Raw genomic sequence first — 26428 nt, 5'->3', positions numbered from 1 at the left:
ACAATATTTTAGCTATTATTCGGTCGGAGGAAAGATTAAGAGAAAAAATGGTCTGGGTGCATGTACTATTTTGAGATCTATACATTGTGGTCACCCTAGTCACCCCACATTATGTCAATATGCAAATATCGCCACACATCATATCGCCACTTCACATCAAGCAAGAAATAGATCTGAGAGAGTTATTGCTGTTGCTGTTTACACATCACATTTATAGACAAATTAAAATAAATAAATAAATACAAAACATCTTTATCGATCTGGAATCGCAGAAACACCTTATTACTCACTGTATATTATGTAATTAATTATTAATTTGTAAATATGACATTTCCCATATCATGTATATGATCAGTGGATGCAATAAATGATTATGATTATGTGTAAACAGCAAGAAGAAATGGATCGACATCACCTTAAAAATTTATTGGGAAGCAAGAAACAAGATGGGATATTAATCCAAGCCTTTTTTTTTTTTTGTACCGGTACCGTATTCGTTATTTACTACTAGTATATTTGAAGTTTTGTGGTTAATGATCTCATATCAATGTCTGGTCATTAAATACAAGAGAAATAAATGTTACATACGGGTAACAAGAGAAATAATTTTGTAAATATACGTATCAATAAATAAATAAATAAATACAATTTTTGATTAGGAAAGTTTGTTATGAGGCATACACTACAGAATAACTAAGCATTCAGATTGCTCTGAGGGATTCATTATAGTGAAAATGAATATAGGTCTTCAGTTCTAATTTCTATTTGATACATTTTGTATTATATTTGTTATTATGTTGTAATATTATATTACTGTATTTTATTACCTATTTTTTCTGTTTCGTTTGTTGTGGAGTCATTCAAATAGAATTCCTACAATTTGAGATTTGGGGCCCCCCTATTCATGTCCCTTTCATCCAGCATTCTTCAGAATTTTCTGTTACTCGTATTATATGAGTGGTCGTAGTGGTTGCCCACGTGTGGGTAATATCCGCAGAATTTGTTAGAATGCTAGATAGCCTACGTATTGAAATTTTCGTGCGTCTCATATTACTGCGGCATGGATGAAAATATATTCATCCATGGCTGAGGTCTGCCGAGCCCGGCATACGTGCTCGTTTGTGTTTGTTTTACGATGACTTGCTGTTGCGTGCTGTTGTGCACGTTCTTCGTTGATGTAATCTTTGGCAATTTTTCGTTATTATCGTTTGAAATCTTGTAGATTACCACAAATGTACTTTGGAATTCAGTGTAAAACTGAAATAGTTCATAAAATGTCCGGTAGATGACAGCAATATTGCAAGCTTCAAAATTAATCTCTGTATTTACGCATATAGAAATGACTCTTGTTTAAAATAGTTAATACTAATATTATACTTTAAATTAAGCTGTTGAGGTTACTATACAAATTGATATTTCAGAATTACCTACAAATCCAGTTTGTATAATTTAAAATTCTATAATCTTTGCTAACATTCATTTAATCTTTGGTTGTGTTCGTTTGTAGGGGTCTCTTCCGTTGCTCCATATGGGTTTATTATTACGTCGAAGATCCTTGGAACGAGATTAGTCACATTTCGTTAAAATGGCTGAATGAAAGTTTGAAGTGATACTGTGTCGAGCTATTTGTTTCAAAATGGAGGTGATAATAGAAGCTAGTAAGAAAAGTGGAGCAGAAAGTTGTATTTCAATTGTTGAAGAATCAGCAAATCAGAAAATTTACGTGTGTTGTGAATATCCAAGCATATCCAAGACGGACAAAAATCCTAGAAGATTCAGGAAGAAAATTATCAAGTTTGGAAGAACACATCGTACATTTCATCAGAAGAGAGCGCATTTGTGTAGAGGTTTGATGCGACCTGGTAATATAGTAAATTATAACATTATTTGGTCTGTATCTAACACAGAGTGAACATTTCATTTTTTATTAAGACATATGTAATCATGGCGTCTGATTGGCAGGTTTTGGGTTACTAACAGAGTAAAGAAAGAAATAAAAAGGGATATAATTGTACTAATTTAGGTTCGAATATTAGTAACCATGGATTTTTCAACCATTGCATTTTGTAGTGAAAATAAGAGAAGAATAGATTTTCGAACATTTTTGTCATCTGAAAAATTGATAAATCAGTCGTCAAATATGGGAATTCATCAATCTGAGGGAATACCATTTGTTGAACTTACTGGTAATAAGATGGAAGAGCCAATTGTTCATTCGCCCTTTCAATTCGATCTGGCAAAAAGTTTGGGATTGACAAGTAAAATTCATAGTCTTGCAAATAATACCAAGAACAACATGAAAGATACGTATAATCATCAGTTTTCAGCAATTGCTTTTTCTCCATTGGTGGGTGGATTTGTTGGAAGTAAAAGTCAAGTTGGATCTTCCAGCAGAGAAGCTTGTCAAATTTGGGACGTAGTCTTAGAAAAACTTGCAGAATTTTGTGGAGGTTCACAGTCAGAATATCATCCATTGTTTGCTGACAATTATTCTCAAACTTGTTACAATTTGGGGAAGAAAATCTCACAGGGATTTCTTGGCTCTCTTTGCCAAAAAAGTGCCTCAACTGTGGACACTTCTAAAACCACAGTTGGAAATTATTCCAGTAAATTGCCCGAGAAAATAACTGAAACAATGCCACGTTCCCGTACTGCTAAAACGGTTCCCATTCCTCAGTCCATAGCATCTTCTACAAACTGCATGGGAACACCTTCTTCTGGCGTTGTGTCTTGCCCTCCAGATCTTTCAAAGCAATCATATGCTGAAGTTGCCAAGACTTTTGCCGTTGCTCAACAAAATAAACAGCAGAGTACAAGAACATCTACTATGCATAAAGCAAGAAATTCAGGACATCGTGATCGTGAGAACAAACACAAGAGACGTCCAAGAACTTCAAGTTCTAAAGATAATTGGAGATATTCTCGTGATTCCTTGATAAATGATTGCAAAAATCAAGGAAGAATGGGATTAAATAACAACAGAACAAACTATAGTAATAGAAACAACAAATTTGTAACAAATATGAGGAAAGAGAGCAAGGCTGAAAAAAATAAGTCGAATACTGACATAACTGAGTCACAAGCCCAAAGAATAGATAAGAAAAACATGCAAAATATGAAGAGAAATCCTGTACAAAGTGTTTCCAAAGAGCCTAGTATGCATATATCCAATAAAAAAACAAATAAGGGTCGCTCACAAACAGTAGATAGTTGTTTTATGTATGACAATTATAATATTACAAGTATGAAAGACGAATCTTCTGTTAAACCTTGTATTTCAAGCAACCGCAATCGTTCTGTAGACGAGGTCGATGATTGTGCTGTATTAGCTTGTAAAGTTGAGGTTAGTAGCATACCATTGTTGATTCATGCAGCTGAAAATGTACAAGTTTCGCCAAAAGACACTGCAAGTTACAAATCTTCAGAAGAAAGTTCACCAAGAAGTAGATTTTCATCTGAGTGTTCAACTGACAGTGATGACAGTTTTGTGATATTTGAGTCAAATGTGGAGTGTGATGCTGTTTTTGTAACTCTTATGCGTCCTCCTTCAGTCTCTGATTCGGAAATCTCAGAAGATGGAATCGTCTTTGAGCTGAGTAGCGACGAGGAGAGTGAAGACGACGAGGATGATGATTATGATACAGAGGTAAGAAATCTGAACTACAGGCTTTGATTTCTGCTTTTAGCATATCTTTTTACATCTGTTACAGATATCCATAGGCTACTTATACCTACTTATTAACCTTTAAACCTGTATTGTATTATTATTGCTATTTTATTAATTAGCCTACATGTTTCCTCAAAAGTTTTCCTCAGTCGAAAAATATAAATAGATCTATAAAATTTACAAATTCGAAATAAAATTCGCCTTCAGTAGCCTACAAGTAATGATATTTCTTTACAGTTGTGTTACCACGTTAAGGGGAGAGGATGGTATTTTTAATACTTTTTTCCTATTTGGTGTAAAATATTAATTTTTTGTATGTAGAGAGCTCATAGCTGTGGCAACTCAACCAAATAAAAATATTTTGAAAAAAAAAAAATTATTTGGGGGGGCCACATTTGAAAAAAATATACCCAATGCAGGATTGTACTAAAACCGATATATCTAAACCGTTTTTGAAGATAGATTCAAACAGTTTTTTGCATTGTATTTGTAAAAGCATGTTCTACAAACTGTCTGTAACAGAATCTTGATATTAGTCCCTACGTTTGTAAAATAAACAATTAAAATTAATAACAATTTTCTGATTTCCTTTCTTGCAAACGGACGTATTTTTAAAATGAAATCAATTAACAACATTCTGTTACAGAGAAAAGTTTCTAATAGTCTAAAGAATGTGTGTTCTAAATTTCATGCACGTATCTTTAATAGTTCAGAAATTATATACATTTTTGTCTGGCAATGTAGCAAAAAAGAATGAAGTTACTGGAAACCGATAAAAGGGAGCGTGTGATTTAAAAATCCATAGCACAGGAAGTTTAAAAATGACATCTCAACATGCGATAAGGGCACAAATACCCACAAAATGTTATGCAATGCATTCCACACATATCAAAGGGTATTTTAAAGAAAAAAAAAATTTTTTTTTTAATTTAATTTACCGGAAACAACAATAAAAGTGGGCGAGTGATTTAAAAATCCATAACGCAGGAAGTTTAAAAATGACGACTCAACATGCGATAAGGGCACAAATACCCACAAAATGTTATGCAATACATTCCACACATATCAAAGGGTATTCTAAAGAAAAAAAAAATTTTTTTTTTAATTTAATTTACCGGAAACAACAATAAAAGTGAGCGAGTGATTTAAAAATCCATAACACAGGAAGTTTAAAAATGGCGACACAACATCCGATAAGGGCACAAATACCCACAAAATGTTATGCTATGCATTCCACACATATCACAGAGTATTTTAAAGATTTTTCTTTTTCACCAAAAAATACCATCCTCTCCCCTTAAGGTACAAATGTGCTTATGCTCTTGGCTTGTAGTCGAGTCATAGGCTATGTTCTCTAAACAAAAGAAAAATTTAGTGCTGACATCATTTTCGAACCAAAATGAAGGCGGAAAGTTGCTGTGAAAGTGGGGACAGGCAGGATTGCTCTGTTGAGATGGAAGGGGTAGGCGGCAGGGAGGGCCAGCACAGCTCATTTCCTTTCGTTTCCTTACCGATCACAGAGATATGATGAGTTTTCGCGAGATCGAATCGGTGGCTGGTTCGGTTATGTTAGATTAATTTAGAATCTTGGTATGTCTTGCATATACTCACATTTTATATAAGAATGTCACTATCCCACCCATACCTCTCTCTCTCCCGTGCTGTCCCATAGTGTCTTTAGTTGGGGGGTGGGGGGAGAGTTGTCCGCTATCCACCTTCCTTTGGTAACACTCTTGTAAAGATTTACCAGTGTTTGCTGGCCGTCATAATTATTTGTACAGTGCCTTTCGCTGTTGATTCGCCTGTTGCAGTCGGCTACAGTGCAGGGAGCTTAGTTATCAACGGTTGCTATCGCTGGCGATAACCAAGCTCCCGGCACTGCGGCTGACTGCAGCAGGCGGCTCGACAGCGAAAGACACTGTACTAAAATGAAGATTACCAAATTTAATTTGAAGGAAATATGGTACTAAGAATGTTTTAAGCCTATTTTGCTTCTCCATAATTGATCCAAAAGGAGGAGAGTTCTCTGTCTGCAGTATCATCTTCCCGCATTCCAATTTTTTTCATAATACATTACACTACCTCATTCACCCATATCTTCAACTGTCTGCCTTTTCTTCTGCATTCTTCCTCCACTCCATAATTGCCTGCTGCAGGGTATTCTTTTTGGATGTCCATACCATTTTAGGGGTCAGGAGTAGGCCCTTTGTAATGTAATGTTGTAGGCCAGTGGTCGTCGTCAGCACTCGCTGAAATGTGCAAAGGGTACGCGGTGCTGTCCCATGTGCACTGTCGTGCAACAGGGAGAGATAGAGAGCATACCCGCTAGCAGCTACGGAGTGCACCCTAGTGCACTGCGTTTTCCGCGGGTAAGAGAGACTAGCCGCAGCGTGCTCTGTGCTGACGACCCCTGTTGTAGGTCTAATCAGTATGACTACATTTTTCATCCCATTGAGATCCCACTCTAAAAGTTTCAAGTTTTATAGTTTGTAACAATACTAAAAACACATTTTTTTTTTAATAGAAAAACACTAGCTATCTGAAACAATTTTTGAAAATAAAATTTTTGGTTTCTTCAATTTTTTTTGTTTTACCAAAGATAGTAAAGTGGCATATCAAATTATACCTTATGAAATCCCTTTTAAAATGAGGTGTAGAACAACTTTGTAGGACTTACAGAATCAGAATTATTCAAGATTTTAAAATTGTTACTGTAAACATTTTTTTTTTTTTTTTGCAGATTTTAAAAAAAGAATTACATCAAAATCTAACAAGATACAATCAATCAAAGGACATTATGGAACATCGACTTCATATCGATTTTACAAAATGCTTCCACTCTGTTCCGTCTTTTGGTAGTTCCTCTCAGTTGGCTTATTTTGTGAAATATTCGTAACGAAAGTTTTTTTTTTTTTTTTTTTTTTTTAATATACATAGTTGGGTTGTTAGCCCAACATACAACCCCCTTAGGAGGACAAGATACAATTTTTCTAAAAATTTATTTTAATTTATACCTTTAGGGAGACTGATTCCTGAAAGTTTCATTGAATTCTTTAATTTTTTTATTGGTTTGACATGGAATGACCTCAAATAGGGTAGGATAGTCTCAAACATCCATACACGAGACATCATGCTAGGTACTTGAAAGGGCAATATGTGTACTAGTGGGGTAGGGTAGCGAACAAAACATTCATGAACGACACAACATAATGTTACTCGTGTGTATTACTGTAGTTGGAGGGCACACTATCTATCCATACATGAGATATACAATTACTTGAAGACTGTCCAAAATGCCTGGATTTGATGATATTCAGACATATGCTAACATGAATGAAAATGTATGCTAAATTTAACCGAGCCTGAACAGTGTTTGACGAATTATGAAGCAGAATTTTGGGTATTTCACCATGTGCTGGAGTATACCGTACCCAAGTTTGTTTCTGAACAGCTATTATGAAAGCTTAAAATCTTATAGACGAGTTTTTTTTTCTCTTGTGCAGAAGAGGGACCCAAAAGCTTACACTGCAGCCTGAGACTTAATGTCCTTACCACTCCTATTCTTGTGAATGATGGGCCGCATTCTTGTACAAGTACAGCATTGTATGAATGATGATATGTGAATTAATGAGTCCGAGATCCAACGCCGAAAATTACCCTGCAATTCTGCTTCAGTTGGTTGAGGGAAAACCCCAACCAGGATTTGAACCTGGGCCCGCTCGTTTCATAGTCAGATGTGCTGATCATTACTCCACAGCAGTGGACCATAGAGACGTGTTAGTTGTTTCGGTGCTATTGAAATAACTCTATAAGTTGCAGACATAAAATAAATGTATAAAAGGACGCGTCTGTAAAAATAAATATTTTTTATTTCTGTTAGGTAATTGTCTTCTCTGATGACTTAGTCTGTATTCACGGCGTAGCAGAACCTTGTGTAAAGTAACACTCGTTTACTACTATAATATTTCAAACTGCTTTTGTCTTAATTGATCAAATCATAGATTGTTTTTCTACTGTTATAGCCTGCGGTTGTCACTTTATCTGAAAGATATACCTATCATTTTATTGACCTTGAAATTAAAACTGCTGTTGAACGAATTAAATATACCTAATGCACAAATTAAAACAATGATAAGTTCCTGCATTTGTTATGGATACACAATGTTTTAATTGAGTTTTTGTGTTCATACTCATCATGAAATTGAGATTAGAATGTGCCAAAATACCCATTTATTAAGACACGTGATGAATAGTGATAGAAGTACACCACATCTTCTTATCAACATGTACAGTTATTCAACAAAAGAATAAGTAGCTATTGGGATCAAAGTCTGATTCTGTTTTTCACATGATAACTAAAGAGATGGGTGATTACCGCAAACGATAGGCCTAGGCTTATTTGTACTCCAGCTGACAAGAGTTAAGAGAGGAATGATATTAATTTAATTTGTTGGAGTATTACTGTAAATTACCGTTAATGCATGGATAGACATCAGTTTCGATCTTACAAAAAGCTTAACTTAGAGGTTTCTTTTTGGTTTGAGCTACTCTCTACTTAAAGTCACAAAAAATGTGCTGTCACAATCTATATTACAGAAGAAATAGGCTTAATACCAGAAAAAAACTGTATACCTAGGCTTGGACACCAGAAATAAATAGGGCCTACTTCAGAGTATTACAAGTTTGCTTAATTACAAAATCTCATTATGAGATTTGTCCGTATGTTAGTCACATAGCAAGTGTATCGTTTGAGGTTTTGAGTCTGGAGATAGAAATATTGCATTTTCGTTAATGCGTGCTATATATATCTCGGAGTTTGGCGTTGCTTTGCAAACAGGAAAGTCGTGAGTTCGATTCTCGAGGGAGTCATAGATTTTTTTCTGTTGATTTAATCTCACCAGCTGGACCATGGCCCTAGAGTACACACAGCCTCTAACAGAAATGAGTATCAGGGATATTAATTGAGCGTAAAGGCGGAAAGCAGGTAGGATTGACATCCTTACTGCTATTAATGCTGGTTGCAGAGATGGGAGCTTTAACTTTCTGCTAAACTATGGGCCGCCATGGTAAAAATAGATCCTGGAGTTAAGATTAGAGCAGGAATAGCATCGTGTTATTTGAAATTTTGTGACTGCAAAAGAAATGGTTTTGTAAAAGTGTGGTCATGAATAATTTGGCAGATTTTTACTTGATATTAGCTAGTAGATTTTTAATTGCTAAATAATAATGTAGATAAAATAAGAAATAAATATTTCACTGCTAAAATATCTTCGATTCCTAAACCATTTGAAGCATGTTTATATTATTATTTACAAACTAAGCTTTTAGAGATTAATAGTTTCATTTATACTGAATATGCTCACTAAATAAAATGCAATAAATCTGCATAATTAAAGAGTTTTCAGCATCATCATCATATCCTTACCTGAATGCAATTACCTCAGTTTTTTACGCTGGAGAGAGGAAAGTAGTATATTACGATACAAGGTTGGGAAGTGCTTTTTACAAAATCGGGGAAAAGTTCGAAAAACGAGCAGAGTGAGTTTTATAATATCCGAGATTCTGTAATAAACTTCACAAGCGTGTATTGTACAACATTTTTTGCACGATCATATTTTTAAAATTGCAAATACAATATAGGTCTAATATTTAAAATTTAGAGCAATATTATTCCAAAGCAAAACTGCACTGTAATGGTAACTAAGTAACAAGTGCACTATAATGGGTCTATTTCAGTATAGTTTTATGTTATGAAGAATGGTTTCCCTAGCAACAAGTTTCTATGTGGGAATTCCAACTTTCAAGGCCTAACAAAAATAGCTGTAAATACAACAAAAACGATTGTGCAAAAAAGTTCTTACATTGGCTGGACTCAACACTGGTAACTTTTCAATATTTTCTAACGAAAGATTACACCTTCTACCAATTAAATTGTTTTATACGTCGAAAAACCGATGATGTTGCAAAAAGAGGAGGAATTAAGTATAGACAGCAAAATTGATTGTTGAAACGCATTTTGAACATTAATTTACACGTAGCTATGTAATTATATACGTGGCAATAATGAAAAGACTTTCACTGGATTCGAAAGAATACGCTAAAGTGGAATAGGAACCACTTATTTCATTTTGGATTCTCTAATTCATTGGCGCTATGAGTTCAGTGACTGAAAAGGAGAATTTTGAGAATCTCTTTGGGAATCCCGGAATATTGGTGGAGTGGGTGGCTTGGGTTTTTCAGGTATTTCCTGAAAAACATGTCTATTGTCTCCGTATAATGTTTGGAAAGCCTGTTAAGTGGTGTTAGAATAGTAATATGCGTTACAAGAGCGATATGTTGACGTTTTCATGTTCGAGGAAAAGATTGAAAAAGCGAAACGTAGTTGAACTTTTTTAATTTCCGAGAACGTGAAAACAAACATACCGCTCGTGTATCGTACATTATTTTGTGCGAAGATCGTTTATTACATACCTGAAAGAGGAATTTCTAATTAGTTGCAATGAAATCTCCATATTGGTTTCTGTTCAATGACGGCAACTTTGGAAAACAAATATATCTATCTTCAACATTGTTCCTATAAAATGTTTTCTGTGTTTACTATACTGCAGCAGGCCGTGATATACGTCTGTCTTTTTTTCCCCCCAGTCTATGATGAGTCTGGAATCTTGTTGATTTTTTCACGGCTTCCTTAATTTTACTTGCATTACAAATGCAGTAACTTTTGTGGTGTTGCAGAGTTTACTTAATTTTTGCAAATATTTAAAAACAATAATTAACAGCGCAATTTAGGTGAAATTGCAGTGGTAAGTTTCCAATTTATAATTATTACTATATTGAACGGCTTTAAAAATAATATGTTAAAAGCCTAAAGCAGTAAAATGAATATGACGCTTAAGCGGTAAGAATAGGGAAATTGTTATGTGTGTTACGTTGGGAATACTGAATGTGGTATTTCACACTTACCGCGTGTTGGTTTTGTGCGGAAAGCAAGCAAATACGCACGATCTGGCACAAAAATATTAACGGAGGGAGAAAAAAATCGTGCGAAAAGATGAAAAAAAAAATACTAAGGTTTTTATGAGATATGACAGTTTTACCAAAACATAATGAAATATGAATTTTTTTGTGTTAATTTCATTCTGCATATCGTGAATAGTAAAGAATTCTTGTTCCCTCACAGTACCACTACTAGGTATGAATGGTTTAGAGTATGAAATTTCATGTTTTTTCTGTCATTAGTAAGCCATAATATGTATAATGTGTAAATAGAATATCGAAAGAAGTACGGCACATTTGCCTAACTAATTGGCTTTATTGGCTTAAGTGATGAGGAAGTGTATGACAAGGTCGCAGTGAGACCATGGCAGCATGTTTATGTATCAGAAATGATTCACTTACTGTATGTATGGCAAGTTACTTTTCTGTGCTAGTCATAGATGTATGATTACTGATTAATTATGCATGGAAAATGTGTACCTATGCAAAGATTAGATCACGTATCATACGTGCAGTACATGGGGACAAGATTGAATTGCGCTCTCTGATGAAACTATTGTGCTGACATCTCAAGTAATGACGCAACGTCATAGGCCTACGCCTACGAGGAAAAATGTAGAATCATTGTTGCATGACATTTCGACAATTAGTTTTTCACTGCATTACAGAGTATGCCTATGTTAAAGACAGCTACCATTCGAAAACTTTTTAAATATTCGTAGTGAGATTCGTTCTATCTACTGCGTGATAGTTTATTTATAAGATCTATTTCTGGTAATTGCCAGATGCATTTACAGGCCAGAGGTGACTAACCGCAAGTTAAGAAATCTGTTAGTCATTCCCCTTAAAATGATTTTGTGAAGAATGTAGACCTGTTAGTACCGGTACTGCCGTCTTGTGAACGTCTGGGGAACATAGATGAGAGCTGTTTGTCTGTGGTTGAGAGTATTTTTAACTTTATTGTTATATTGCTCAACTGTAGTATATTTTAGGTTAGTGGCCATAGTCTTGCAAAATCTAATTTTCCTTTCCTTTTTATCTCTTTAGGCACAAGGAATGCAGTGTTGATTTAACTAAACTATTATATTTTACATTTTTTTTAAGTACAGTTCCGTAAGTAAAATTCGTATAATTTAATACATTGTGCATACTTACTTACTTTTAAGGAACCCAGAGGTTCATTGCTGCCCTCACATAAGCCCGCCATTGGTCCCTATCCTGAGCAAGATTAATCCATTCTCTATCATATCCCACCTCCCTCAAATCCATTTTAATATTATCTTCCCATCTACGTCCCCGCCTCCCTAAAGGTCTTTTTCCCCTCCGGCCTCCCAACTAACACTCTATATGCATTTCTGGATTCGCCCATACGTGCTACATGCCTTGCCCATATCAAATGCCTGAATTTAATGTTCCTAATTACGTCAGGTGAAGAATACAATGCGTGCAGTTCTGTGTTGTGTAACTTTCTCCATTCTCCTGTAACGTCATCCCTCTTAGCCCCAAATATTTTCCTAAGCACCTTATTCTCAAACACCTTTAACCTGTGTTCCTCTCTCAAAGTGAGAGTCCAAGTTTCACAACCATAAAGAACAACCGGTAATATAACTGTTTTATAAATTCTAACTTTCAGATTTTTTGACAGCAGACTGGATGATAAAAGCTTTTCAACTGAATAATAAGAGGCATTTCCCATATTTATTCTGTGTTTAATTTCTTCCCGAGTATCATTTATATTTGTTACTGTTGCTCCAAGATATTTGAACTTCTCCACCTCTTCAAAAGATACATTTTCAATTCTTATATTTCCATTTCGTACAATATTCTGGTCACGAGACATAATCATATAGCCTACTTAGTCTTTTCGGGATTTATTCCAAACCTATCTCTTTACTTGCTTCCAGTAAAATTCCCGTATTTTCCCTAATCATTTGTGGATTTTCTCCTAACATATTCACGTCATCCGCATAGACAAGCAGCTGATGTAACCCATTCAATTCCAAACCCTCTCTGTTATCCTGAACTTTCCTAATGGCATACTCTAGAGCAAAGTTAAAAAGTAAAGGTGATAGTGCGTCTCCTTGCTTTAGCCCACAGTGAATTGGAAAAGCAATACATTGTGCATTGTAAACAAAACACGCATTTCTTTTTCAGTATAGTTGAAAAGTGTTTGGCGATAGGAAAATATATTTTTATTGAAATACGGAAATCGATTTTGACATGTTGAGTAGACTAAGCTATAATTTCTTCAATCATATGGTATGTTCATACATGTAATTAATTTTTTAGTGGAAGGACTTTCGTGGGAATTACCTTGATAAATATTTAACTTTGGATGACATAGTTTTATGAACTACCATTAAGCTTACTGATCAATGACCATGCAACTATAAATTAACCTATATGGTAGAACTACAGTAACTTTAATGTATGTGCAGAGTACAGCATGTGTAGGCATATACTTTAATATTCTATGAATTTGTCAATTCCAAGAATGTGTTTGTCATTCACATTATGTGTCCAAAAATGAATTGCAGAATGAAATACAAGTGGAAAAGATTTCGTTATATTTCAATGAATTAAAAATACTATAGTTTTTGTATCACATTTGTCAAACATTGTTAGTAATATGTGTCTGTGAAAGAAGGTAGAAATTATATTTTTATTAAAGAAGTTTCTATAAAGCAATAGTTCCCTTCATTCGAAACAAATTTTACAGCATTTCTCCAAATTGTTTCATCTGCGGTATCATATTCTTTTAGTCCATGTCTAACCATATTGCTACCAGCTTCTTATTACATACCAGACCGTATTGATAGACAAATTTTATTTTTCCAATTTCTTCCATCCGTTGTACTGTATTATGTCAGAACATGCTTAACTATACTGCTTCAGCTACTTTACATACGAGGCAGTATTGATGAGTTCTTAGCCTAAAGTGAAAAAGTTACTTAACCTCAAAGCAGATTTTTATTTATTCAGCACAATCACTTTTTAACTCTGTAGGCCTATACATAGCATGAGTCTTAATTCATTCATTCATTTATTTTATTCCATAGATCTTACATGAGCAATGAAGCTTTAAGATGTGGAACATGTCAACATTTTACAATATTACAATTACAATTTTTACAAATTTTTATAGTTTTACAATTTAGTAATTTTCTATAATTTTTACAATGTTGTACAATTTTTTTTTTTTTTTTTACATTTTGGCGAGATGTAGTGAGATGAAATGAGGTCCGAGGATTCGCCAAAATATTACCCGGCATTTGCCTTTTCGGTGGGGGAAACCTCGGAAAAACCCAACCAGGTAATCAAATCAAAGGGGGTAATCAAATCAAAGATGTTGATGCCAAGGACTCGCCATAGACCATCCGGCTTCAGTCCCACGGCTGTGGAAAACCTCGGAAGAAACCAAAGTCCAAAGGGGATCCAACCCAAGCCCGAACGCAGCTCCGGATCAGCAGCCCAGCGTGTCTGCCGACTGAGCTACATCGATTGCCGACTGAGCTACATGTTTCAGAAATAGTTAATAGAACAAGATCTGGCGACTATGGGAAATAGTCAATAAATTCAAAGCCAACTTAATTTTCTGTAACTTAATCAGCAGAGACTTGTGAGTGCATTGTCGTGCAAGAACGGCAAATCTTTGAAAACATTACTACGAAGTTTCTTCAGTTTTTCCCGCTTATTTATTAATGAAGAATAATAATTCTGTCTTTGTCCCCAAAAACTTATGTGAGGACCTTTCTTGCCGATTTTTGAACAAGAAGTTTCTTTGGGCGGAGTTTCCATTCTTCACATTGTTTTGTTTCTGGATTGTAATGATGGATCCACGTTTCATTCATTGTTACAATACGATCTATAGAGTTAAAAGAATCTTCTTCAGAAAAGCTGCAAAGCGACTTTGAAATGGTCACTCTAAAATCATTTCTGATTAGTGTTCAGGGAGTTAGGGATTAATTTATCATACTATTTTTTCATGCTAAAATCTTATGAAATATGAAAGACACGTTCACACGAAACTTTAAAACTCTTTTGTACCTGTTCGGGCCCAATTCGTTCCTCCTCCAAATTCATGCTATGTGCAGTATCAATATGTCATGGAGTGGTTACCACAATACAGGTCTTCAACATTGTGCTCGTTGACCTCTGCATTCAGTGATCTTTCAGTGTATGCACCATATTCACATAAATAATTTGCTGGGCATCCTTCCCAAAAATAGGTACTACACTGAATGATACTCAGATTTTATCAGAATCGAATTTTTTATTTGGCAGAATTCGCTTAAAAATTCAACATATAGGGCCGTATTCATAGACATTCTTAGCGCGGGCTTCCGGTGGATGATCAGCGGTTTTCGTATTCATAAACCAGTGTCAGCGATAGGATATGATTTGAATTCTGTACAAGTAACCAGTGGATAGCCGGGGCTAGTTTAGTACGCTCGTAGCGCGTGCTGCGAAATGTCTATGAATAGCACCCATAGAGCCAAAGGCCACGAGTTCGATTCCAAGTGGGGTCATGGATTTTTTTCTTTTAATCTAAATTATTTTTGTTACATAGTGCTAGAATCGTCACAGTCTCTAACATAAGTGAGAACCAGGGAATTTTGCTTGAGGATAAATGTGGTAAGCACATTGGATTGAAATATCTATTGCTATTTTTTTATACTATAGGCCTACGTGTTTTTTTTTTTTTAAGATGGGACATGACGGTTAAGCGGCCGAGCTTGGAAGTACAGCGCTATATTGCCAATATGGACTACCACGCTGTCAGCTCATGGAAGGCTGACGTTAAAACATTGACAATTGACGCGAAGTTAAAAAAAAAATAATACAAACATCGACAGAGAATCAAAGACGAAACGTATCAATGCTAACATTGTGTACACAATAAATGTCGCCAAGAGAGCTAGCTATTCAGCACTCGCCATGTGAGAACTGTAACTTTCGCAATTCAGCCGTTGTTACCATAGCAACAGGCCTACCACGCTATGTGACATTCAGTTGTTTTTCCGATCGCAACGCTACTGTCATGTCTCATCTTAAAAAAAAACAACAGATATAATACTGATTTTCTGTGAAGGTGAGGAACCTTCCTTAACCACCACTGCTACTCAATCGGCCTTCATGGCTTGTATTAGGGTTAACTTTATGTTTTATATGTTTAAATGTATCAAAATGCTATAAAGGAACTTCGGAGATTTTTTTCGTAGTTCTTGTTCTCCTTTTTATATCACTGCTCCTTGCTGTGCTTGTTCTGCATATATATTACCTTGATTACCTTGACAGTGGCTATGTATAAAGAATACAAACGTATTATGTAATCTACCAGAGTTAGTTAATCTGTGATATTACGTTCGTTATAATTACATTTTACGACACGGCCTTGGTCAGCTATGAATGTAGGCTACATGAAAATGTAATTTCTTCCATAAAGTTACTCTCAGGATGCAAGCTTATCTATGCATTTTGACTCATAACATCACGATTATAATGAATAGACCTATTATAGTTCTTCAGAGGATGTAAATGTTATTCAGCTTTGTATAATTCGGAAGGAAATGTAACAAAAAAAATGAAGATTTCATCTTATGCTCAAATTGCTCAAAGTTATTGTCGCAGATAAATATACTTGAATGGGTGCTCGCAAAAAAAACGGGCTAATCATTATTTTGTAATAATAGAGAAAAATTGACTTTTGAATTCACGTAGAAACAAAGGAAATAAGAATTTTATTTATTTAATGAATTCAAAAGTCTTTTTTTCTTTTCTTAATTATTACCAAATGATGGTTAGCCCGTTTTTGCAAACATTCATGCAGTTGAACTGTCTAATAAACAGTATTTCAAATGTTTATACTTTTTATTTAGGCCTAATTTTTACTGTTGTATACTGTAATTCTTCCTTCCCCTTAAATTTCATGTATCTCTAAACTTATTACTTCAATTTTATGTTATTTATTTTAAGTTAACTTTACAACAGTTTGCCGATGTACTTTCATATTACACAGTCGCACAAATTGTTTTTCTGGGTGTAGGGGATAGGCCATAAGAAACCTACTGTATGTACAGTATAAGAACAATGAAGAAAAACTATATCAATGGGCCTTGTTCAGAAATTAGCAGACTTTGACATTTTGTAAAACAAGAGAACATCGGGCTTTGAGTTAGCAATTATAAATGACGTTCTGTTGTTTTACAAATTGTCGAATTATTTTTTATTTTCAATTAACTAAATATTCTGATATATTCGATTACTCCCTGGATAAATTAACTCATCTACGTAGACTAATTAATGTGAACAAATTTTGTGTAATTATTAGAGGAAAATATTCTAGAAAATGTTTTTCTGTAAATTTCATAACATTTTTTTCCAGAACTATGTTCAGTGCACAGTGGGTCTTCAATTATCTTTGTCTTCTACTGTTGTTATTTCTACTGACTGCCAATATGCTATAGCTACAATTCAATTTGTTTATTGTCGAAATTCTAATCGTCGTTTTTGCTCTATCATTTAGGCCCTACTTGTACATTTCTATTACGGTATAAGTAGAATGGCTAGTACAGCTCTTGTTATGAGTAACAGTTTTCAATCATGTTTATTGAACATTAATTTTATTATATGCTGTCACCATAATATAAATCTTTCGTTTTACGAGTTTTTTTTCTGTACGTGATCACGCCATTCTATAATGTTCTGTAGCCCCACTGCACTGTCCTTGTGCATGCGCGTGGCTGTTATTAATTTCATTATCAAACTTAAGTTGAATGTTATCGTGTACTTTTGTTCAAAGTAATGACCGAAAATGTAGATGTTATAGGCCTATACAGTTAGGTCTTATTTTTAGAACACGTTCCTGTAGCATACAATAGGTTTAAAATATTAGATTTACAGTCTTTCCGGTGACTACCTATTGTAGTTTTCTGGAAAGAGTTAAGGTACGGTCACACATCGCTACTTTTGCAGCGCAACTTTTGTACTGCAGCTGCAAAAGTTGCGTGTTGTGTTCACACGTAAGCCAAAAGTAGCGCGCTGCACACTACTTTTCGTGCTGCACAACCCGAGTGCTGCAAAAGTTGCAACTGGAGGTTGCGAGTCTGTTCACACACAAGGCGCTACTTTTGCAGCCGCAGTCATGCTGCAGGTTTCCATCCCCGTGTTGACTTCTCAACATACATTTTGTGGTTATGTTCGCATTATTAAGAAACTCATGCGAAAGCTTCCTTATCTATTATTTGCTTTTCTGTCGTATCTAGTATTCAGAAATTGACATTATTTTTTACTATAAAGCTTTTAAAAAAGCCTATATACTTAAATGATAACCAACAGTATATTCACGTAATCAATGTTGGCAACCCTCCTGTTTGAAACTACGCTGCGGAAAATTTAAAAAGTGAATTACATCGTCAGCAATTATGCTCAGACTGTGTTGTGTATTTAATAACTGTTACAAATAATTTATTTTCATCACATTTAATATTAAAATATATCCAAACAATAAAAGTATCATTGGCACATTTGGGTGGTAACACTGGTTGCAACCGCAGCAAAAGTTTCAACAAAACCGATATCAAAAATGCTGCGGCTGCAACCCTGAGAACCCTGTTCACATGTCGCTACTTTTAAGCTGTGCGCAGCATGGAAAAGTAGCGGGCAGCAGGTTCGGCAGCCGCTACTTTTCGGGTTGCACCGTTGTTCACACGTCGCAGTAAAAGAGTTGCGCAGTTTTTTGTACTGCAGCGCTGCAAAAGTAGCGACGTGTGACCGTACCTTTAATGATAGTCGAAACTCCACTTCATTCCTTATAGAGTGAGAAAGAAATAACATATCTTAATACCATAGGAGCCATATTTTATCGAAAATTCATTCCAACTTTAGCAAAATAATTATGTTTATAAACATATGTAAAATCGGGTAACTTGTTAAAGACATTAAATATTAATAAAATAGACATTCAGAGTACGCAAATTAGAGTTTTGAGCCTTATACATTTTGTAGTGTTTCTATAAAGAGTATTAGCCATCAGGGTAGCTCGAATGTGAGTAGTTGGTCTCCTGATCTGTGTCTGTGCTTATGTAAGAGTTGATTAACGTTTGGGCTGGTTACCGTGTTGCGTTTTTTTTTTAAGATTCTCCCAATTTTATTGTAAGGAGAATGTCAGTGTAATCCATGGCGAATTCTCTGTCTCATCTCATCGAATTACCAATTCCACTGACTGTAAATAACCAATTAACAAAATAAAGAACAAATTTAGTTCATACATGAATCATATAATGGAACAATATCCGTAGTTTATATTTTAGGATTTATATTTTTAAACTTTACTTTTGAGAATTGTCATTTTATGTGATTGATGATTTTTTAATCGCTTGTTTCAGACTATCACTGAAATAAACGAAGTGAATGAAAAGTGGCGAAGAAATTACTCAAACTATTCAGGCTGTGAAAGATCTCCTGTTAAGGTATGTATAACAAATACGAAATATAATTTATTTAGTCAGAATTTGTTTTATACAAATCATTTGTTTGTACTACAGACACACTATGGATAAAAATATTAGTTTTATTTCTTTATGGCTGCTTCTGTATGATATAACCAAGCCTGCTTTGGAAGCCCTATACGGTCTTTCCTTCAACGTCATCACTACAGACTCGTGTATCGAGTGATGAAGGAAGTGATGAGGAAGTAAATGTAATCAAGGAAGTAGGTGACCCAAATGGAATTTTTTTCTTTGATAAAGCTGAGGGTAATTCCCTCCTTTTAGAGTATCACATTTGAGTTGTGTGTTATCCACTGTGATCTCTCTGTTCATAATTTATGAGAATAATAAATTAATCGACATATAGGCTATTAATATTGTTTCTTCACTTATGGGGATCAGGAAGTGTAAATGTACTATAAAATACAGTTAGCCCACATTTTGCTCTGTATCTCGTCAACTTTTAAAGCTATCCATATGCAATTTTTAAGACAGATTAGGAAACTCTGATGAACATAACCTGTAAATTTTAATATTCTAGTGAACATATGAACATTTTTATAAAATATTTTCGAAAAAAAAATGTGAAAACTGAACACCTGAGATGTAAATTCCATTCTTTCTCACAGACTAGTGTTTTTATTTTAAAGAGCTTACAAACATTTATTTTTGACTAGTAGAATCATTTTCCTATGTTTGTCTTGGAATGAGCTATAATGTTTTTAGAAATTTGAAAATTTACATTAGTTACATTAATTTTTAAAACAAAAAACATCATCCTATCTTATTCCCACATTAACCTTGAAAAATGATGCTAGTTACCAAAATTGATTGTCTGTAGGCTTTGTAAAAAAATATTCAAATCCTTTCACTAATTTATAAGAAAAAATTGGCACTTATATCTCGTTTTCAATTTTTTTTTTTTCCAAAAACATTTTACTAAAATTTTTATGCGTTCATGAGAATATTAAAATTTACACGAGATATTCATTATAGTTTTTTAATTTGTCTTAAAAATTACACTTGGCTAGCTTGTAAGAGTTGATGAAGTACAGAGCAAAATGTGGATTATTATATTTTGTAGTAGAGTTATTAGACTTTCTTGTTACCTTAAATTATGAAGAGTTTCTTTTCTAATTTCTTATCTAGTCTTATGTATAGGGTTACGTAGTTAATACAAAACTTCCAACACTCAGCTCAGAGATGCAAAGCTGGACTGGAGATACTGGGCTGTGCTCGGGCATGAGTTCAAATCCTACCTGGACTGATTACCTGTTTTACTTTCCTTTGGGAAACATGTTTCTCTGATACATTGATATAGCTATCAAGTGTGCAAACAAGGTTATGCAAAACTCAGGACATAATATTGTGTTTGTCCACAAACCTAGTTCCTGATGCATGTATTGCTTAAATGTTTGAAAATAATTTTATCGTATGGCCTACAAGGTTTGTAAACATTTGCACTTGAATGAGGATCTGACTGGATTAAGATCCGGTTCAAAGAGTGCTTGTGTTTAACTTTGAGAGTTAAAACTATATGGAGATGAGCAGAGGTGAAAGCAAAGGTGTTAAGTCAATGAAGACATAATTGAGGTATACTGTGTGTGTGTCTATATATATATATATATATATATATATAATTTTTAAGACAGATTAGGAAAACTGTGATGAACATAACCTGTAAATTTTAATATTCTAGTGAACATATGAACATTTTTATAAAATATATTGTTGTGAAAAGTGAATATCTGAGACGTAAATTCCATTCTTTCTCACACACATATATATATATGTATATATATATATATATATATATATATATATATATAATTTTTAAGACAGATTAGTAAAACTGTGATGAACATAACCTGTAAATTTTAATATTCTAGTGAACATATGAACATTTTTATAAAATATATTGATAAAATATATTGTTGTGAAAAGTGAATACCTGAGACGTAAATTCCATTCTTTCTCACACACACACACACACATATATATATATATATATATATATATATATATATATATATGTGTGTGGGAGGTCCTGGGTTCGATTCCATAGACCAGGTATCCTGTGACATGTTTTTCGTGGTTTTTCAAGCCCCTACAGGCGAATGCTGAGATAATATCAATTTCAAGGGCCACAACCTGATTCCTTCCCAATTTCACAATCCTTTATTTAACAATTTCGTATGTCATCTTTTCTCCTTCTGTGATGTGCTGGCCATTTGTTTAAGAAGTATCGCAACTGGTGTTCCTTTACCTAGAAGAAAAGCATTAGAGGAAACTGCTGAATAGCAGAAATACTCACTAGAAAAAAAACTTTATTGAACAAAATATGATGAATGTTGGCGTGATTTGCTGTTAATGTAAGAAACATGTCACCTTTCTGATTTGAATTGTTTCAGTGAGATATCAATCAAGTACCTCAGCTCTCCTCAGGTTCATTATCAGAATTCGTGTTTACTAATAATACAATTTTGCTTTTATGTTTGGAACAGTGTCATCTTTTTTTAATACATTTTTCTTAGTATTTTCTTATGTTCTTAGAATCTGCTCAAGAGTTTCCTTGATTATTCACAAAATCAATACATAGACCTAGATCTCTCCATTGGAGGTGTGAAAGTATTGCTGCTTAGAAAATCTGTACTCGTCTATTCTTGTTGGATTATGAATCAAATTTTCATAGTATTTCAATATTTCATTGTTTTTGTTTCTGCATTCAATTCCTTATGTCTTAATTCCTTATTTGATCTAACATTATGTAAAATTGAATGCTTGTACGAAGTTTAATTTAGCCAATTGTGGGTTGCAGGAAGTAGTGAGGTACATTCCACATCCTCTCCTACTCAGATTCCATCTTCACCTTCCCATGGTGCAACCTGTTTCAACAACTGAGGCTCTGAGGTGTAACTGTTCCATCAAAAATGGAGGCAATGCTATTTCAGCATGTTGACCTGTCATGGCATGTGTGTGAGTGTCCCCTAAGTGGTGAAAGAGGGGATATGGGATGTCTGACAGTCCTTCCGACCAGGTCATATGGACCCCTTATCAACAGCAAGCGTGGTCCTCCAAACAGTTCGTGGTTTGGTTGTAGGTGATACAACTGTCTTAACATAAAAATATGGTGCCTGCATTAAAACGGTTACACTTTTTGCTACATCACTCCTATTTTAGTTATTTATTTATTTATTTATTCTGGTGTAGTTAAGGCCATCAGGCCTTCTCTTCCACAACACCAGGAATACAAATACAATAATAGAAATAAACAGAAAAAAAATACACTATATACAAAGTAAAGCTACACAAGAAATAAAGAGAGAGAGAGAGAAAAAAACACTATAAACAAAGTAAAGCCACACAAAAATATACACAGGTTGCAGTCCTACAAACTTTAAATGAGCGATTAAGTATCATAATTAATTCTATCCTAACTAATTAACTAACATAAACAAGAAACTTGCAATTTTAATCTAGATTAAAAAAGAAAAAGAAAAAGAAAACAAATCAATTCTTCTAGCAATACCTAAAAAACATTAAATAAGACAAAATTTTCCAATTTAATTTTGAATTCTGATAAAGTCTGGCAGTCCCTGACGTCATTAGGTAACGAATTCCAGAGGCGAGGTATTTCTACAGTATAGGAAGATGAGTATAGAGAGGTTCTGTGTTGAGGGATAGAAAAAAGTGCTTGATGTCGGTTTCGAAGAGTTGTAAGAAATTGAAAGCACCATAACAGAGAATTCGGAGTAGAAGTATGCATGATTCTAAAGAGAAGAGACAGTGAATGGATTGTTTTTCGTTCCTTCAGACGCGCCCATGAAAGTAACTGGAGGAAAGGTATTATATGATCAAATTTACGAGTATTGCAGATGAATCGTATGCACGCATTATGAACACGTTTTGGAGAGCAAGAGAGTTAATGGCTTTATTGTCAGTAACTCAGCATTAGTTAGTAACAGTGTAGCCAATTGTATTATATTTCTTTCTATACTGCACCTGTCTTATTTCCAGGGGTGGCTTTTGGGGCAGTGCCAGTGTGCCATGGCACCACCAATGAAAGAAACAAAAAATAATATCCTAAAAAGGAGTTGTGATCGTTTATTTCTCCACATTTTATTCGTATTTCATCTGAACGAGCGCACGCACAGATCAGGATGCACTCTTGCAGCGTTTTTCCGAACGTTGGAGCCAGTATGGTGTGGCACTGCCTGCGTCCATATAGCACTGTACAAAAGGCTACTGATTCTAGTTTATATGCGTTTCTTATGGCAGACACTTAGCAGAATTCAATATGACTCAGTAGTTAACATTCCGCCCACTAGAGCACAGTACTGCAGAAATTTCGCTAGATGGCAGGGTTGTTGGAGATGTTAGGCAGGGAACAATCATGCGCAGGCTTTCAGGAAAAACACAAGTTAAAGTTCCGCGTCAAATCTTAATGTAATGTTACCAATTCAAATCTAATGCACACAACTAGGATTTGAATGTGTAAATGATTATCCATTTAACTATATTGAATGCAGAGATAGTTAGTCGTGGTTCTTTTTAGAAAGATATATACATATATATATATATATATATATTTTTTTTTTTCATATTTGTTAATTTTGTGTAATATTTGTTTTATTTCGCAGAAACTAAATATCGCTGCACGGTTGCTAGTGTTGATGCTTTTGTTAACAATACACGAAATCTATGCAGGACATGAACATGTGTTATTCAGGCTGCTGCCTTGGATTCATCGGCCAAAGTGCAAACGTGTTCATTTATTATCTATATCATTGTTCATTTCGTGTGTTTTTGCCAGTAATTTTACTAGTTATAAAAGTTATTTGTAATAACTAGGGAGCAGATTTTTATGTGCTAAAAAATTTAAATATATTTATTTTTTATGTGCTAAAAAGTACGAAAATAGTTGCTAAAAATTAAAAAATATTTTGTTTTAACTATGACAAAAATACCTTACTTAGCTTGAAAAAAAATGTTACTAGGTACTCACCAACCACACTTGAGTGCTAGTAGTTGGCCGAGAATTGCAGTGAACAACAAAGGTCATCTCCAAATTCTCCATCACAAATGCATGCCCATTATCTCTGAACAACGACTTATACTGTGAAAACGATCTTTCGCATCACAGGACGTCAGACGTGCATATTTAAAGAGAGGAATGTCACAATTTCACCTACAGGCACACCCTCCAATACTTGAGCAAATTTACACATTTTTTTATATCCACTATTTTTCCGAAACACATTCTCGAATTTGTCCCTTAGTAATTGTACTTCTGAACCTGGTAGCGAGTCTCGTTTAATTTCCATGGCACGCACCTCCCTGTTTCAGACAACAGCTTTTTGGATGTTTCGAGCTTTTTATGGTGTCACACAAAAAGCTTAGATTTGCTAATAGGAAAGCCAAATCGTTTTTTAAATAACCATCTTTCAGTATATCTTGAAGGATATCGATTGACGAAGTCCGATAACAGGGAATCACAACAAGATGTATTGCCTTACTTGATGGCCATGAGCGAGAGGCGAGAGATTTGTTTAAATTAAATAACGTTTATACCCGAGCTCTTATCTGTTGTGTTTCACAAAAAAAGCGTGGAATGAAATCATCTTCAGCAACAATAAACATTCCTAATTATGTGTTGCAAGATCTCTCCTCCTTGTCTATGTTAATTTATTCTCTAATAATAACATTGATATGCTGCCTAGCAGTTCTCAGAACTCGAGGCGATATTATTACGAAAATGGATACACCACACAGTGCTTAGAAACACGAAGCAACCAAGAATTCTTAAAAAAAAGATAATGTACTTCTGAGTGATTATAATTGATTTAGTTTTAAAATATTTAAAAGTTCTTGTAAAAAATTTATTTCAGTAAAAAATCTCCAAGATTTATGTATTTATAATAAATTTCCTGAAAATATGTATTTACATAATTTTTTTGGGAAAATATGTGTTTTTATGTGAAATAAAATTCGAGTTTTAAACTTGAAACTTCATGTTCGGAATATTTAACTTTGTTAATTGTGTTTTATCACACGCAAAAAGAATATTTAATTACATAAGAATCCGCTTCTTAGTAATAACAATACTGAGAAAGTTTTACATTATCTGTATTTTTAAATTTCGTTATCAGTTTCGGAAATGTTATTGTAACTGTTACTAGGTGCATTATTAACTGCACACCTGGTAAAATAGCTGGTTTAATTAATGTGTTTTATATAACATAATGTAAACTTGAGCAGTGATTATCATCGTTTACTTGGGTGATTTGCGTGTAACTATTTTTTTTTTTTTTTTTTTTTTTTTTTCATTTTTGGCACCACTACCAGAATGCCTCACTGGCCGCCACTGCTTATTTCCTTACTGCCAAATATCATACTGAAATAACGAGTGGAGATCCTTGGTGACAATCCTGTGGAGGCCCAGTCTGCCAAAATGCCCGTAGCTGGTTTAGAGCAAGCAGTTCATTACATGTAAAACCTTCTCTCTATTTTTGATTTGTGTTTTTTGAATTCAGGTTCATTTTGCCAGTGACAGCTCATTGAAGACTGTACATCATATGGTTGTGTGGAACCACGCATACCGTGCAGCTAGGCGTGGTCCTTGGGAACAGTTTGCAAGGGATCGTGAGAGATTCACAACCCGAATGGAATCTGTGCTTGCACCAGTACTGTGTGCAGAACACAGACGTCGCATGTGGAAGGAGCGGTTTGCAGATGATTCTTCCAACCTTCGTTCTCAAGTGACTTAAAGGAATTGTCCAGTAAGGGAGTGTAATATGCGATCTACTGCCATCACAAGTTAACATCTCAGGAGCATGATAATGCATGAAATTAGGAGGTAAATTATCAGTGACTATATAGGGGAAAATATTTCCTTGAAAGAGATCTTTGCACTACATTGAAATGCCTTCACATAAAGCCTCATAACAAACATACTACCATGATATGCCATGTTTACATTTAAATAAAAATTGCACTGTAATCATTATATTGACATTATTTACCAGTAGAGTATTTCATCAATTGACATTTACAAATAGAGTACTTCAACAGTCGTGTTTTAATACATATGTCATTCACGTCATTCATTGTGAGTTGATTGGCTTCTAATTCTTTGTTATCATTACTGAAAGAAAGGCAAGGTTTTACAAGTATCTGTGTGTTAAATATTTTCTCTTTCCTTAACGTTATTGCATACTCATACTTACATTCCCTGTATTTTTTCCTTTGTTTTGAGATTTCTTAAAATCAATTTTAT

The 26428-nt window shown here is 34.4% G+C and overlaps 1 protein-coding gene across 1 annotated transcript; it reads left to right on the top strand.

The window, feature by feature from the left end:
• Positions 1 to 1604: 1604 nt before the first annotated feature.
• Positions 1605 to 26072, top strand: PPP1R15 (Protein phosphatase 1 regulatory subunit 15). The gene is made up of 3 exons (XM_069829487.1): positions 1605 to 3646; positions 19051 to 19134; positions 25686 to 26072. The coding sequence occupies exons 1-3, from the start codon at positions 2042 to 2044 to the stop codon at positions 25917 to 25919; spliced, it is 1923 nt and encodes a 640-aa protein (XP_069685588.1). The 5' UTR covers positions 1605 to 2041; the 3' UTR covers positions 25920 to 26072.
• The last annotated feature ends 356 nt before the right edge of the window (positions 26073 to 26428 follow it).

This window comes from Periplaneta americana, chromosome 6 (assembly GCF_040183065.1).
Source record: "Periplaneta americana isolate PAMFEO1 chromosome 6, P.americana_PAMFEO1_priV1, whole genome shotgun sequence".
NCBI lineage: Eukaryota > Metazoa > Arthropoda > Insecta > Blattodea > Blattidae > Periplaneta > Periplaneta americana.
Note: the sequence above shows the minus strand (reverse complement) of the source record. Positions and strands in the feature narration are given on the sequence as shown.

Coding starts and splice junctions, on each gene's coding strand:
- PPP1R15 (XM_069829487.1), top strand. CDS start 2,042: ATGGATTTTTCAACCATTGCATTTTGTAGTGAAAATAAGAGAAGAATA. Junction 3,647..19,050: donor ATGATGATTATGATACAGAG/GTAAGAAATCTG, acceptor CGCTTGTTTCAG/ACTATCACTGAAATAAACGA. Junction 19,135..25,685: donor GTGAAAGATCTCCTGTTAAG/GTATGTATAACA, acceptor TTTTGAATTCAG/GTTCATTTTGCCAGTGACAG.